Below are 18127 nucleotides of genomic sequence, written 5' to 3'. Positions count from 1 at the left end.
CACTTCTTATGGATCTTTCTCAGCCTTCCAACTACATTCCTTTTTCTTCTAAATTTAATTCTTTCTTATTCTCGTTTTCACCTTCATTCTGGTGTAATAAAGTATAAAATACATTTTAATAGTGTGGATCATCTATAGGACAAGAGATAGTAAAGGAAAAGTACATTTTATTTTTGCAATCACACAGATCGGGTCAAATCAATACAATAGAGAATGCCATTAGTAAAAAAAAAAAAGCAACCATGGATATTTTCCTACAAATGTATTTTTATAATTTTCATTTTTCATTGAAGTTTTGCTATTTTTGGACATCTGAACCTCCATGAAGTCTAAATTAGATACACATAGCTTCCATTTAATCAATGGTAAGATGGACAAATAAACCCTCTCAGGCACAACATATACAGAGTTGTGAGTTATTATACAAGACTCACTTTTAAATAATCCAAGGAAAAGAAATATTCTGAATATCTTCGCTTATGTATATAGACATGTTTAAAAATTTATCATCAGACTTTAAAGTTAGTACTTATCTTGGAAATATTCAGAGTAAGAGAATTTCTTCTAATTCCTTTTTATTAGCTTGAAAAATGAGTTACACATACGCAGTTTGGTCTCCTCTCAAATTAGTTTGCTCTAAAACTTATCACTGAAGACAGAGGGGACAGAAGGGGTCCAGGATGAGGCCTCTGATTACGACTGCCTGGGTTTAGAGTCTACCCCACTGACCAGGGATGTGACCTGGGATGGGTTCTTTCTTTCTCAGGCTCAGCTTTGCCACTTAGAAAATGAGGATACCTTAGAATTTAAATAACAGGTTGTTGAGAAAATATATGAAGTCATTCTTACAAATACTTAATACAACGCTTGACATGTATTATGCATTCCATTATTGCAAATTTCTGTTTCTTCACCTTATTATTGAAACTAGTATACCAAATTATTGATAGTCTCACTTTCACTTTTAGTGTGAACTATATATGTGCAACATTATTATAAGATTATTGTGTATAAGCATATCGTATACTATTTGTTATGAAGATACACAATAGATGCTTGCTAATAAATATAATGAGAAAAACTAAATTTTACAACTGTGTTCTAAAGCCTGTATTAGCTGAATATTTTAGTGAAGAATAATTTAAAAAATATTGTCTAAGTTGCAAATTGATTTGAGTAAATATGAATATTTTTATGGGTTAAATAGCTTTTATTTTTATATTTGATACACACCATGGAGATATCTTAAAGTATAAAAATTTGTAGTCAAGGAAAAATAAGTTGGGGGAATAATAGTAACTAAATTTGCAGAGGATATAAACACATCTCTGTGATTTTACTTTACGTACCTCACAATTCTATTACTATGTGCTGTTATTATCTCCATTTACCTATAAGAAAATTAAAGCTTGAAAAGTAAAGTAACTTTGCTTAGTCTCTAGAATGTGTAGTGTGGGTTATAGGTTCATAGTGTAATAGTATTGCTTTAATCCTCCACACACAAATCTGCCTCATGGAAATTGGTAACAGTTCACAAAGAAACAAAATTTGTCTCACTTCTGCATATGTATACAGCAGAATCCCATTTCAAGTAAATAAAGAAGTAACAGCTGCTGTGGAATGAAAGAAGGAAAGCAAGAGAAAGAAAATCAGGAGGAATACACCAATATGTTAACAGAGTTAACCTTGAGGAGGAGGATTATAAACTTTTGATTTTTAGATTAAATATTTACATTATACAGTCTAATTTAAAAAAACCCTGATTATGGATTACTTTTATAATAAAAAGGATACAGTACACACACACACATGCATGCACATGTTTAAAAAGAACCCATCCAAAAAAAAAAAAAATCCACACTATTTCACCAGCAATTCTGCCATAGTCTAAGATAACCATTATTTGTACATGAATGATTTACTTACTAGAAGTGAAAGAAATTTTTTTAAGAACTTAAACCAATGTGCACTTTGTGGTTATCAGGTATGAAAGGATTCCAGAGAAATTTCTCTGGTAGAATATAGTACTACTTACTGTAAAAAATATCCTAATATATAAAGAGCCAGGATTCATCACGACCTAAATGTCCGGATGGACTACTGAACACCATGCTAGGGTCCTGGCTGGTGCGGTGGAAGTCAGTGCTTGGTCCTTGCCAGCACGGCGGAAGTCAGTCTTGGGTCCCAGGGGCCTGTGGTGGGAGTCAGTCTTGGGTCCCGGCCGCCCGTGGAACGGAGCCATGCTGCCATTGGACTGGCCTCTGGGTCCCTCCCCACACCCGCAGGCCTGGGGAACCAGAGCCATGCTGCAAAGGGACTGGACCCTACCCGAGGGGTCCTGGATTGTGAGAGCATGCAGGCTGGGCTGAGAGACCCCCCACCCCCCCGAGTGCATGAATTTTCATGCACTGGGCCTCTAATATATATATATATATATATATATATATATATATATATATATATATATATATATATATATATATATATATATAATATATATATATATATATTATATATATATATATTATATATATATATATTATATATATATATATATATATATATATATATATATATATATATATATATATAAAAGCCTAAGTGACTGAATGACTGAACAACCAGTCACTATGACATGCACTGACCACCAGGGGGCAGACACTCAAGACAGGAGCTGTCCCCTGGTGGTCAGTGTGTTCAGTGAGCTTACTGAGTGGAGCGGCACGGTGTCTGGCCCAGACTTGGGCTCTTCCCAGGCCACCTGCTGCTTCATGCACTACTACATCCCCTGAGGGGTCCCAGATTGAGAGAGGGTGCAGGCCAGGCTGAGGGACCCCACAGGTGCACAAATCCATGCACTGGGCCTCTAGTTGTCTTATAAGAAATCATAAAGCAGCATGCCTAATATTAGTTTCAAATAACTATTGCTCAATAAAAAACAAATTTATATTCTTACTTCCCCCAATAGGAATGTTGAAATAAACAGTTTAAAAATTCAACAATTCATTATGAAGATTATCTTTATGAAATGTAAATATAATCTTCCCTGTTTAAGGACATTTAAAACTGGCTTTCTTCCAGTCACAGATATATACTGATCTTAGTGAATTCCATAAGTAAGTTTGTTTACTTCTAATTTTAAGGTTTATATTTTGAAATAGAGAACTTAGACTAATTGGAGAAATTTTCTCACCTATTGCATCCCCTTAAATGTTTTAGCTAAGAAATCAAGACTTTGTGACTAGTAGGTTACATATAAATGTAAACAGTTGTTATTTCTGTTTTAATTAAAAGTGATTTTTTTTCCTTTCCATACTTTTTGATTTACAATGGACATGTATTGGTTTCACAATTAACACTAAACATTTTCTTAATGGCTCTGGTGAATAGATTGCACAGTACTTCTTCCTCTACAGTCACTAATTGCCTTTCTCTTTGTCTTTTCACATCCCCATGTGCAGGGCCAGGGTGGTGGGCGGGTGGGAGAGAATGACAGCAGACATTGGGAAAGAAGGGGCAAGATGTATCAGACAAGTTGAAAAATGTCATGTCCAAAAAGACAGGCTTAGAGGTTAGAATGTAGGACATATGAATCACCTGTGTGGGGTAGGCAGAGAATGAGACAGAAGGGAGGGAACCTCCTGATAGAGGTCACCTTGAGAGGCATCTGTGTGTAGTGCTGAAATTTGCTTTGAGAGGTTCCAAGAAGGGGATCCAAGAATCACCAAATATCTTTTGGAAACAGACCATTGACTCTATACCATTGTTAAGTATGAATCATGATGGAATAGAACCTTGAAAAAGTATTGAGTGACTTGTTAACAATTTTTAATATGACTCATTCTGTACTTTTTTTTTTTTTTGTCAAGACGGATAAGCTGGCTATTGTTAAAGCATCCGGTGGTGTATGAATCTGATGACTCCCTCTCCTTTTCTCTCAGTTTCTCTCACAAGGAAGTATAAGAGACTGAGATATAAGATAGCATGTCAAATAGAATGGCCTTTTCCTCTCACTGTAATCATCCATGTGCAGATTAATGAATTGCATGTAAAGAGTTCAGAAAATTAAACTTTATGATGGTATGGAAGACTGGTATCTGCTAGTCAACAAAAATAGCTATCTTACCATTAACTCGGATACTTTAGTAGGATATTAAGATGTCTAGAAAAATATTACACATTGCATTGGCAACAGGAAATGCTTTGTTTTTAAATATTTAACATTGAGTGATACTTGTAGTTTGTGTTCTTAACACATGGCTGCATGACTTTCACAAAGATATTTCTGATTTGAAATTGACCCTCATACTTTAAAGCTGAGTTCTTATTTATAGATTGAAGAATAAAAGCCTGAAATTGCTTTCATGCTTTTTCAATTATGTGAGATTTTAATGTCAAAATAGAGTGTATATTACAAATGAATCCATTTGATCTAGAAAACTGTGGTCATGCTTTATGACAAATGTAGGATACTTTCATTTGTATTTTTCTATGATGAAATCAGAGCTTTTGAAAAATGACAAATTTGAGGAATGATCAAGGTAAAAATGCACTTCAAGTTAAAATATTTTTGTAATATTTTAGTCACTATTCAACAAATTGCTACAGAAGAGAAATTATGTTAAGGCTATTTGAAAGTTTAGATTCTCATTTCAATCAAATTCATGAAAAGTTGGGAATCACTAAAGAATTCTGGAAAATGTGGGCTATCAAACTTTGTTTTAAATATTGGTTTTGTTACATATAGGTTGTGTGACATTAGTTAAACCTCTGAATTTCAATTTCCTCTTCTATAAAATGGGGTTAATTGTACTTCCTCTGTAAGCTTGTTGTAAGATTACAGATGTCTCATGTAAGTTTTTATGTGAAAATTCTAGTACCTTGCCAGGCATGTATGTTTATGAAACAGATGGCCCTAGTATTATCATTGTTTCCATTATTATTACTCTGCCCTCATGTCAAACATAATCATGTCTTAATTTTGTAAATTACCATACAATTGGATATTTGAAATAAATTACTACATATTATTTTGCCGTAAAAATGAAACTTTCCTATGGAACTTGCAAGGGTGTCAAACAGATTTTTTAGTAACATACAGCCCTTTGATACTGAAACTGATACTTGATATTTAGCCAATTCAGATTCCTGATCACTGTTCTCTATTCTATTTAAAAAGCACAGAAAACAAACAAACCCTATAAGCTCCTATGTTACATTAACCAACAGACATAGATATAGTGAAGAACTAAAGGAACAAGAGTAACATTTTTCTTTTTTTTTTTTAGAGAGAGAGAGAGAGAGGAAGAGAAACATCCATGAGGAGAGAGAATCATGGATCGGCTGCCTCCTGCACACCCCCTACTGGGGATGTGCCCGCAACCAAGGTACATGCCCTTGACCGGGAATCGAACCCGGGACCCTTCAGTCCGCAGGCCGACACTCTATCCACTGAGCCACACCGGCCAGGGCAAGAGTAACATTTTAATAGTTTTAAAAAAACACCTTTCTTTTAAAGGAATTAATAAGAACATTTACTGTCATTCTATTCCAAATGTATTTAAAAATTGTTAGTCCTTCAATTATCATTAAGTTAAATGGCCTTCCATTAATACACTAAAAGTAAAAATTATCTAAATAGTACAAATAAGACTTAAATGCATTATTTGGTATCTTAATTGGCATCAAATTGATTTTTGATTGAATCATACTTGAGTGTAGTCAAACTTTCTGCTGGGCAAATATAAATTACTGTTATTATTACTATTTAAAGTATTTTTTTAAGTGTCCAAGCTAGCTACCTTTGGTGTTTTGTGAGTTCCTGATTGTTATAGGATCATCGGTACAGCAAGAATTACAGCACTCCCTGATAGAATGTATGGAACATGGACACGGACAACTTCAACTACACTTAGATGGAACATGCTGTCATTTAAAAACTTTAATTTGCTATGCAAGTTTGTATGACCTGCACAAGATGAATTTCAGACCTGAGAATGTTTGTATGGGCAATGGCTCTAGAACTAGGAAGGTACCTGCTCTGCCATCTTTGGGAGCCAGCACTTTGAAATTAGTGAGAGCAGAACGTGATGTCATAAAGGGGTCCAGGTGGGACCCCGCATAATTGATAGAAGAGAATAAGGCACCCTGTCTGGGCAGATGTTCATCAGTTAGTGCCACTCTGAAAAGTTTTCATTCTATCAGTGGTTGTTTTTGTTTATTTAATCCTCACCCTAGGATATTTTTCCATTGATTTTTAGAGAGAGTGGAAGGGATGGGGAGAGACAAAGAAAGAAACATCCATGTTAGAGAGACACATCGATTGTTTACCTCCCGCAGGGCCCTGACCAGGGCCTCAGATCAAGCATGCAATCGAGGTACGTGCCCTTAACCAGAATTGAACCGGGACACTTCAGTCTGCATACCGACAATCTATCCACTGAGCTACACCAGCGAGGACTATCAGTGGTTTTGGCTGAGAGGCCACCAACTTAGGGAAATTCTCATTCCCTGTTGCCAGGGAAACCTGCTATATTCACTTCTGATTATTTTAAGAATCAGACAAGTAATGCAATAAATGACTGCACTGTATATAAAATTATATTTTTCTATACCTCAACTTAATTTCATTCTCAAGTTGCCATACTGCCAGGCGGAGAAAAATAACCTCAGCCAGTTCAGATGAATTTTGGTCAGAATTTCCTCTGTTAACTCAGAAATTTATGTTTCCCCTCTTTTTCTTCTGCATTTAAGTTTTGGAGGTGTTGGTGGCAGGGAGCAGCTGACTTTCTTACCTTCACAGATTGTATCCACTGACACACCTGGTCAGGGCTGGCCCATGCCAAGGCTCCTGGGCCCTCCCTGCAGAGGTGACTGTGTGTGTGGTTCTCTTGGCCACGCCTGCTTCATTCAATCTTGCCAGCAAGGAGAAACATTCTAAGGAAACATTCATCTGCAGGATTGCACCTGGAACACACTGATGTGGGGAGCTCTGTGACGCTTGCTGCCTCCCCAGCCTCCCCTTCAGACAAAGATCCCCTTTGTGTTCCAAAACTATCTCAGGTTTTTATTGGATAACTGATGTAGTGTGCAGACCTCATACCTGAGGCCACACTAACATCATACACTAAGACCTTAGTTATTGCTGCCTCTTAAGCTTTCTTCTCAGCCTGGTATACAACATTTATCTTGTAGATGTATGGAGGTGCGTGGGTGGGAGTTAATTAATTAATTAGTTAATGGATGGGAGTCCTTTACATCTACAGTTAACACAAACTTTATGTCCTACTTGAAACTCAAAATCCCCTTTCTCACAAATCATTGTTTTGGAGCTTTACAGATAAGAATATTCTCTTCTGTTCAGCACCTGTTTTACTGCTGATAGCCCTGCCCTGAGTTGAATGGTGAAAGAGTCACAGGTTTATGATGCAACAACAATTGCAACAACAAAACATAATGATTAATATATCTAAAGAGTAACAAACTGGTTTCTTTTTCATTGCTTTACAAGATCAAATCAATGGCTGGAAAAGGATCTAAGGAGATGAATATGCAGGATAACTGGATTAGAGATTATTTATCCCCTTGGTTTATAAAAGCAGTAACCTTATATTTCAGAGAGGAAGGGAGAGGGAGAGAGAGATAGAAACATCAATGATGAAAGAGAATCATTGATTGGCTGCCTCCTGCACGCCCCCTACTGGGGATCGAGCCCACAACCCAGGCATGTGCTCTTGATCAGAATCGAACCTGGGACCCCTCAGTCCGCAGGCTGATGCTCTATCCACTGAGCCAAACCAGCTAGGGCCCGTAACCTTTTTTGAGGGTTGTCAGATATGGAATGTTACTGATAAATAAAATTTCAAAAATGCATTTTCTGTAACTGATTTTTTGATTCTGCAGCTTAACAAAGGCACTTAACTGAAGCAATACGGTATTACATAGTTCTTTTCACAAATTTGAATTTTGGGAAAGCTCTCTCAGATGAAGAGGCATTAGTAATTATAAAATGGACTAAGTGTGAGGTTTGCCTTCGTTACTTGGGATAATTTCCTTAGAGGGATAACTCTGATTCTTTACTTCAAACCTACATCAGCTTCCTTTTATCTTTCCAATGAAATCCGAACAATTTAACACTCTGCTCAGGGACAACCATGACCTGACTGGACCCCACCGCTCCAGGCTTTGCTTTCACGCTGCCTTCGTGAGTCTGGTCCTCAGGGTCCCTCTCACTTGCTGAACTTTTTGTGTCACAAACTGACACAACCTACTCCCTTCACCAGTGGTGCTCTCTTCCTCATCAATGAATGAACAGGCTACCTCTTTCACGCCATGCTTCCTGTCTCTGCCCTACCTCCAGTCATAACAAATCTCAGCGCTCTCTCTTTTCTCTTTTGTGGCACTTGCTTAAGGCTGCACTGTATTGTGGATATTTGGATATTTGTGTAGTAAAAAGAGAACCAAGCCCCAGAGGAGAAGACTTGTAGTTTACCCTTTTTCAAATATGATAGCAAGGCCATTTCAGTTCTCTGAATGTCAGGTCCATCTGTGGAGTTCATATGTGTCCTTGCATTGTTTTCAAGTGGGAGGTTTTTTGCCTAAAGTTTCCAATTCCTTGTGTACAGAAATCAAGTCTCAATTTCCAATAGTGTTTGTATTCAGTAAGTACTTGTGAATCAAAAAGAATGACAGATGAGAAACAACTTTATTGATAAGTCCAGTGGGATAAATGGGGGAAATAATGGTAAGTTTAGTTATTTTATCTTACTAAATAAATGTTAATGTTAATAAATTTTATCTCATTGGCAAGTGGTAGGTGAGGGGTTTGTTATGGAGTCCCCTTTCCCATCCCTCCACCTCAGCCAATAATTGTGATTTCCTTCTCTTATATCTGAAGAGTAAAAATTTTAGTATTCTTTATTTGTAAAGTTTAGAGGAGGTAATATGTGGTCGTTCACAGCAAAGAAAAGGACTGAATATTAGCTACTAATTCACGTTTCATTTGACAAGCTTCTGGATAAGCTCAGAAAGTCTTGCCAGGTAAACACCAAGGTATGTCACTTTATTTCAAGGGAGATAAAAATAACTCGGTTCCTTGACAACAACCTAAACCTTTTCCATTTTTTACCAAGTGGCATTTGGTGTTGTAGTTCAGTGCCATAGCTTCATGTTGGTAAAGATGATCTATTTCAGAGATGATCAAAATTAAGCTTACCTCTACTTTTCTTAGCCCATCACTTCTGCTATTCAATTATGTGCTCTTTGCTTGTGAGTACCTGAAATAGTGAGAAAGAATAAAAAAAAAGAAAATTAAATATAACTCAAGAGTATTTTGTGAAAGGCAAATATTTACAATTTTAATTGATGACAGACACACACTTCATAAAACTATTAGCATGCAACTCCAGCTGCAAAAACTGAACAGCAATATGCCTAAGCTGGTTAGCAGCAAAAAAGTAAACCAATCACATCGACAAAAGCCACCATAAACAAAAAAACTGTATTTAAAAGATTAACAGTTTTGGCATTCATCCCTACCATCAAGTCTTTCACTTTCTTTTTTTTCCATCAAAATTTAGCTTACGTTTGATGTTAGCAAGAGTTGCATTACTATTATTATTAATTTTAGTTCTGTTTATTACCTTGAGGGTTATATATTGTAAAATAATTTTGGTGCCTCTAGTTAATGTTAATTAGTTGTTTTAATAACCTATAGACCTATTTGTTATGTTTTTGTAGGTTTACTTTTTTAACTATCAGGAACTTAATAACTGAGAATATTTAACATTACTGTTACATAGGCAAAATTACAGAGTTACTATTAGTGTTACCTGTTTAACGTTTAGTCATCCTTTGAGTCCTGCGACATATTTCCTTAATAATCATCAGCCATCAAGTCTGATAGTCTCAAAAGAAATATCAGCCCTCTAAACTGCCTTCAAGGGCGGTGATATTTAGCACTGAAAATTACAAATAAAGTTTTTGAGGTTGAATAGCAACAACTGGCCAGTGACACTGATGATTTGTTTGTCAAAACAAATTGTTATAAACTACGCAAATGAAGTCCACGCACTCCTTTGAGTGAAAACAATAAAGTGAATCTACGCAATGCTTACATGTTGGATGGGATATTTAATGTGCGGGGAAACTCAAAGGTTGAAGAACTAGGCATTTAGACAGTGGTAAGTGGTAATCTTACCTCTTTATACTCCATTACTCTTTCTCACGAGAGACATGCTAATGCAAACAAGTCAATCAGAATTTGTGTTTAGCAAGATAAAGCTTAGAGGATAGTTTAAAATCCATTTATTATTCTAAATCCATTTTTCTCCATTAACAAGTTATACATTAGTGTTTACTAACCATGATTCATGTAACAGTTTAGTTTGTTAACTTTTAAATTATTTAACAACCATAAGTTATTAATACATTTTTTAAGTATTACACAAATATCTTAAAACAGGCTTGGGTTCATTTTTGTAATTTTTAAATAGAAAACATTTTAGGCATCTCTTGAAGAAGAAATAAAGCAGACATTTAAAGCTAGAAAACAAGTAATTCCAAATTTAGTTTTTACAAAAGTTTTCAGCTTTATTGACAAATTATGGCAAACATATTTGACAAATTGTGGTTTCCTATTTAGAGAAGCTTACACATGGAACTTTATGTGTGTGTGTTTTTTTTTTCTTTTTTAACAAATACAGGTTAAAACACTGAACAAATTCAGTTGGCTACATACATACAGTAGCTGCTTATTTTCAACCCCATTAAAACAGCATTTAAAATTAAATTTACAAACTTAATATCGAACATCTTCATCTAACTAACAGATATTAAAAGACAGGTTAAAACATCTTATCTACAACTTTATTATCAGCTACTTCAAAAATCATGTTACAGTCTTTTAGCAACCCTAAACAAAGTTTTTGCTAGTTGATTGAGACTCAAAATCTGTCAACAGATTCATGCTGTTTCTTAAAAAAAAATAATAATAAAAAAAAATAAAAAAAAGATTACACACAACAATGAAAAACAACCAAGAGAATATCATCCTACTGAATGGTTTGTAGAGAATGCTTGCCAATGTCTCTTTTAGTCCGTTTTAAAAATTAATACTACTGTCAATGTCACGCCAACAGTATAGAGGAAATACAAGAAATATATGGGAGTAATCATAAAGGAGTTATCCCTAGAATAGGAAAAAAAAAGGACTATTACTTGTCTTGTTGCTGTTTATGTGGAGACCAGAGGCTATGAATTGTCTTTGAGGTGAGGTCACAGGTGAGGAGGACCTTCAATATCTACCATAGGGGTGCTCCCTGTATCCCCCTCTGGCTGACCTTGGCGGTGGTGCCTTCAGGCTGGAGCGGGTGGTGGCCCATTCTTCTGGGGCTATGAACAAGAGAAAAACAGTAACATTCACGTGGCTTCACAGGTATCAAAAATGTTTAAGACACAAGAGTCAACCCGAGAAAAAAGAATGCAAGATCTCAACACCGACAGCTCAAGCCTTATTGTGGAAAATAGCGTTTGTAATGTTTATGCCCCCAGAAGAGAAATATGACCCCATCATAGTGAGTTAATCCAAAAAGGGTATATATTTTGAAATGCAGCCACTTGGAATTAAACTTGCAGGGCACTTTTTCAACAGGAGAAAGTTGAAGTTCTTCAGTAACTTCACATTTATTGTATTAAGTTTCTATACCACAAAATACAAAGAGAAGTATCATATTTAATCCTTTATAAAGACTCCTAAAAGAAATCAGGTTTAGAAAACTGGTGGTTCTGAGGCCTTGATTAACTTGAGAATCACCTGGGAGCTTAAAATGAAACAAAACAAAACAAAACTAAACTAAACTAAAAATGACTAATGTATTCCTAACCAAATGTCTAGAAAATTCTACAGGGTGGGGCCAGGGTTTGGTATTTTTTTCAAATGCTTCCCTAGATCATTCTTATAAGGCTGGGTTAGGGTCCATAGTGCAAAACTGTTCTAGATAAAGTTAGTCAGAAATAAGCAGGGTATGGAGAAGAGTAAATTTTAAGGAGCAAAATTGGTAAAGAAAAAAAAACAATCTCATATTAGTTTTCCCAAATAAAGAAGTTAGAAGATAAAGAGGTATTAATACTCTAGGAAAACTCCTCATTTACCGGTTCATCAGGCTTTTAGGAACCTCAATGTTTTGGAACCTAGCCAACACGTAAAAAACAAGCAACTAAGCTTTTGAGCATTGTGGAAAATAGCATTTGTAATGTTTATGCCCCCAGAAGAGAAATATGACTCCATCAAAGGGCCAAGGACTTAATATTGGGTTTGTGGTGAATTATGGGATGCCAGAAACTGTTATCTGGGTCTTTCGAACAGAATTCAGTTTTTGAGTAGAGAGCAGACTTGATGCATGGGACTATGGTGGGAGGAAGTATGGACATAAGAAAAAGGATTACTTGAAAGAGATCGTTGGCATTGATGGTTGATACAAAAGATGGTGGTAATGGCAATATCACCAATGGCAGGCTGAGACCAACTGATATGGGGTATATGCCCCCAGATAGTTCAAGTACCCTGAGAATATCTCTAGCAAAAACAGTAAGAAAAATGTGACTTGCACTCGCTATACTATAGAGCATTGGATAACTATCTACAATATAGAAAAATAATCAAAAGTGTATCAGTGTAGAAATAAATAGCATTTAAATAGGTAAACACTGGGCTTCTAAATATATCCTTCACCAGGAAATCTTCATTACAAATGATATCTGATGATAAATGAAACATTATGTCTTTCAGAATTTAAGATTCATGCTTATGTTTATTTCAATATGTGACAGGGAGTAAAATAGAAGTGAGAACCTAAGTAAATAAGAGACACGTTACCCTTACTCAGAACACAGACCACCTAGATCAGGCAAACTGTGGCCTGTGAGCAAAATCTGGTCAGCTGCCTATTTTTATAAATCAAGTTTTACTGGAACACAGGCATGATTATTTACTAATGTGGTCTAAGGCTGGCCTCATTTTACAAAGGCAGAGTTGAGTGAATGTGATACAGACCACACTGCCTGCAAAGCCTAAATTAGCTACGGTTTGGACTTTTACAGAAAAGGTTTACAGACCCTGTTCTGGATCCTGTTGCCTTTTTTTGGTGGAAGGTTGTGGGTGTTAGTCTTTGAGCTGTGATTTCCTGAGGGAGGACTTGACTCCAAGCTGCCAGAATTTCTCAACAGAGACATTTTCAGAGAAGAATTTTATGTATGTACTTGACTGGAATTAAATAAAACTTCCTCTGATGTACTAGAATGGAAAACGAATTTTTGCTTACAAGGTCAAAAGTGCCTTCTTAGCTTTATGAAATAAAAGTTTTATACTTTGTGTATGCATAGCCAACAATATGTCCTCTAGTGGTAAAATCTTCCCTATTTTGTTATTATTTTTAACAAAGGTGATGTACCACGGTTTGCTTCATTTGTTCTAGAGTGTTAGAAATCCCAGGGTTGCAGTCTGTAGGGTTTAGAGCCGAGTTAAGATAGGTTTTAAGTTTTCCCAGGTTATGGAAGTTTGGGGTCCTTTTTCAGATGCTCTATGTTCCTGGAAGGTTCTTCAAAATAGCCAAACAACCTTGAGCAGAGTGACAGCAATACCGGCCACATCCACCCCCAGACCTGCCAGAACTTTTAAACTGGCATCGTTTTTGGGGACTTGCCGCAGAACATGTTTAACATGAACTAATTGGCGCGGCTTTACTTGACTTCATCTAAAGCTCTAGCCAGCTAATTGATGGACTAAAACCTTACACTTTTCAACTGTTGACCAAGATTGAAATGAGAAGTGTCCCTGTTGGCAGCTATATCCCAAGTGCATGGAACATATACAGTGCCCAGGAGGGCTTGAATGCAATGAAGATTGCATGAATGAATGGTTAACTTTAGGAACGAAGGCAGAAAGAGCTTCCAATGACAACCTTGAAAACAGTAACAACTAAGCTGAAGAAAGTCAGCATGAATTTTAAAAGCTCTAAAACTAGAAATCTTAGATAGGAGTTGAAGTGAGACTTCTTACTGAAGGGTTAATTAGCTATGTACCAAAAGTATTCACTACTGGATTCAGTGAAACAGTCATAGTGGAATCCCATTATAAAACGGTGTAAAAACATTATGTTTCATTGCACAGAACTGTGCTCTTCTTTGGTTTTCTTTATGCAAATTAATACTACGCTCTTTCCTCCTTGAAAAGGCTAGGAAGAGGGGAAATACTAGTAGTCTACTGAAATTATAACCAGATAGTCAGCCAAAATGAATTTCTACCCAGGCAAAGTGAGTTTTAGATTTTCTGAGATTCCTTACTATGAGTAGAGGAAATCAAGGATTTATTTCACTTAATTCAGGTCCTGGGTTCACTGTTTACATGTTCTCAATAATAATAGTGAGTTGTGATCAGGAAAATATTATTTCTATTTGTTCCAATTTCCATGGTCTATATTTTTGGTAATATCATGGTGTTTATATACAATATAGACACTCATATTATCATATAGTAATACAAGCCAGCTTGTCTCAGTGAATGTATGGTCTGTGATCTGTACTGGATGTTTTAGCTTTGTCATCATGTAGTGTGTCATTGAACCTTCTATGGCCCACCAGTCCCCTCACTGCTCACCAGAAACTCTTGGATTTCTTCACTGTACAGGATGGGGCAAAAGTAGGTTTACAGTTGTTCATCTAGCAAATAATACAATATTAATAAATAATAATACAAGAATAAACTCTCTATTCTCACAACTGTAAACCTACTTTTGGCCCACCCTGTAAGTATTAGAGATATAAATGATTCTTAGAAATCTAAAGGAATTTTAACTTGAGTCCACCATGGAATGCTGCACACGGGAAAAATCCACACACAAGGAGAGAAAATTTATTATAAGGTTCTCATAGTGGGAATTCTCTAAAATTTGAAGTTATAAAGGACTAGGAATGCACTTAGAATCTGTCTTCTTTGGGTTCTCCTATTCAGAGGATGGGGTGGATTTAAAATATTTTAGGGCTTCATGCAAATTTTGGAGTGCTGGCCAATTGTATGTATTCCCATGACATATTCTAGGATGTCAGTTAAAAGAAAAAATCATTGCAGACAATGAAATTTAGAGATAATCTTTCTTTGTCCTCCTGGAAAACAATCAAGGAAGTAAATGCTCTCAATATCAGGATCATTGTCAGATGAGAAGCACTGGCTAGACTATGCATGTAAATTGAGCAAATAAATGAGTTATTACTTCAAGAAGGTGAAAAATAACTGTCTGCAAAGTTAAATTACTGGAATGGTTTACAGAATTGTGGATCTGGAAATAGCAAATTAGGATATGAGAAACGGAGCTTAAGTGCCTTGATCAAATTCCCACCATTTCTAGACTTCCTAATTCAGGTTTTAATGTACCATTTGTATATGAAATAAGAAGGAAAGGGACAAAGAAAGCATTCATAAAATAAATTTTTTCTTTCTTTATTCTTTATGAAAGATCTCCAATATGCCAGTTGTTGTACTTAGCCCTGCATAAGAGGATAGTTTAAGGAGCCTCAAGGAGATCACAGGACAAAGCTAACATGAAATTTAATAGATTACAACACAATTATAATTGATATTTGAAGAAAATGCTGGGGAAAGTCTAGAGAAGGGAGCTACTAATTTCCATCATTCAATTGAATTTGGACTGAAATCTAGCATTTATTCATCTCAAATAAGTAATTTTCTGAGCAAATATGAATTCAGATGCTATTTAAACTATTTAAGATTACTCATTTTATTTTAAAAAAAATATTTTTTTATTGATTTTAGAGAGAGAGGAAAAAGAGAGGAAACATTAATATTAGAGAGAAACATGGATCTGCTGCCTCCTGCAGGTCCCCTACTGGGGATCAAGCCCACAACCTGGGCATGTGCCCTGACCAGGAATCGAACCAGCAACCCTTTGGTGCATGGGATGACTCAATCAACTGAGCCACACTGGCCAGGGAAAGAAATCATTTTCTTTAAAAAATTTTCTGCATTAATTATTTTGTATCATCTGGCCTTGTTTTTTAAACTGAATTTTAAGATCTACGAGAGAAGAGACTTTTAAAGGTGGCAGACACATATTAAGAACACCATAAATATTTGTAAGGTATACATAAATAAAATGCTATTACTAAATAAATCAAAATTTTAAAATCAATTATGCAAAATAAGTAAAACAGGACTCTTATTCAGAAACACATAGTTAGCAATTAGATTATAGTGTTGCATATATTTGAAATATAGCAATATTTCTTTTAAAAATTACTCCATCTCTGGTTTTATAACTCACTCTGATTTCTTTTACCCAGTTGAGTCAAGTTTTATAGAATGCCATAGAGTGCATCTCCATTAGATGCTAATAAGCACCACTGAGGAGCATTTTCTTTTGATAAAGAGGTGCAAATTACTCAGGTAACTCTTCTGGTGCATTAAATGTTACTCTTGTGACTTAAAAAGTGTCTGCCCTCAAATACTCTGCTATCAGCAGAATCAGGCCTATTAAAAGGTGTGCATTTCTCAAAGTGTTCTCATTCCTGCTATGGGACCAGGTACTTTGGGGAGCATACAGAGTTGGAAAGAAAAATCTGGATGGTTTTTAATGTTGCAAAACTGTATTCTCTGATTGCTCCAGAGATACTATAAATGTTGAGGTTAGTAGGGGGAAAATCAAGTATAGGAACAAGGAGCCATTTTAGGAAAAGTTGGCATTATTTAAGTACCTGGAAAGTAAACTTTTAATGCTTATCTTTCTGAAAGTAGGTTTAAAATGCCACCTTCTGAGTAAATTAACTTTTAAAGATCAGTTCAGAAAGGATGTAGGAATCATGGTGATTACCTGAGAGCACAGCTCTGTGTTCAAACTTTGCTAGACCAACATAGTTAGTCGTTTATATTCCTGAGATCTGAGAAATAATCTCAAAGAGCCCTTTAAAACACACATGCTGTTTATTTTTGGTGCATTATAAAGCAATATGCAAAAACCACAAGTAAAGTAGGACGCCTAAGTTAAACTCTAGTACTACTGGTTGCCAGTGTTTTGGTTTGTTAATCATTAAAGAGCATTACAACAAGGCTGATGAAAATTCACACCGACTCTAAGCCATTGAGACCAGTTGGTTGGTCTCAGTTAAGTTTCTGAACTTTCTGAAGAGTATAATTCTTTGTAAAAACGTATTTCAAATATATACTTACTTGTTGTTTTATGGTTATTTATTCCCAAAGAAAATATGTTACTCAGATACTTTATTGTTGTTGTTGTAATTCATATAATAACATCTATTTTCTTTATGTAATTTTAAACTACCTATCCTATTAAAACTAAAGATATTACCATCACACCTTCTAAGGGTGAAACGCAGTGTTAGGCATTTTATGTATATTATCAGCAAATACAAGTTTCCTGCAAGATACGTGCTAATGTTGCCTTCCTTTTTAAGGTGAAGAAACTATAACTCAGAATTTTTTAGAATGTTTTTATTGATATCAGGGAGAGGAAGGGAGAGAGAGAGAGAGAGAGAAATATCAATGACAGAGAATCATCTATTGGCTGCCTCCTGCATGCCCTCTACTGGAGATGGAGCCTGAAACCTGGGCAATGTGACCTTCTGGTTCATATTTCAACTGAGCCACACACTGGCCAGGCTATCACTCAGAATTTTTATCGGTAACTGTCTTACCATCTTTCCACCACCCCTTTCATCTAAAAGAATTCCTGACTGCCCCTTCTTTACCCTTTCCTTTTCTTTCCTAAAAATAGGACTTACTTTTATTTCACTCCTCTTGGTTTATGTACTAATTGGTGATTTCAACAACAAACACTTAATTAGCTAAATGAGTGAGATTGTAGCTTTAATGTTGTTAACAAGAATGTGGGCTGCATGAATTGAATTTGTTTAAGGTGCAAATCTAGGTGTTCATTCACTCAAAGTGAATGGTAGGATTATCTGCTCTGCTCTGAGCATTTAAAAATATTAATGGTTCAACTATTTCATCTACACAATTTGTATGGCCACTATTTATAATCATTGAGTTTATTGTTTTAAGATGCAGATGGTAAAAGGGAAAAATACTGAAGGAGAAATA

General features: G+C 35.7%; 1 protein-coding gene across 1 annotated transcript in view; it reads right to left on the bottom strand.

Moving 5' to 3' along the window:
• Window positions 1–11251: 11251 nt before the first annotated feature.
• Window positions 11252–18127, bottom strand: part of KHDRBS2 (KH RNA binding domain containing, signal transduction associated 2) — a 520521-nt gene continuing 513645 nt past the window's right edge. Inside the window, exon 9 of the mRNA XM_079781604.1 lies at window positions 11252–11391. Coding sequence (XP_079637730.1) covers window positions 11294–11391 — 98 coding nt within the window. The 3' untranslated portion in view covers window positions 11252–11293. The remainder of the gene's footprint in view (window positions 11392–18127) is intronic.

Source organism: Cnephaeus nilssonii (genome assembly GCF_951640355.1).
Source record: "Cnephaeus nilssonii genome assembly, chromosome: 9".
Taxonomy (NCBI): Eukaryota; Metazoa; Chordata; class Mammalia; order Chiroptera; family Vespertilionidae; genus Cnephaeus; species Cnephaeus nilssonii.
This window is presented reverse-complemented; position numbering and strand designations above follow the sequence as displayed.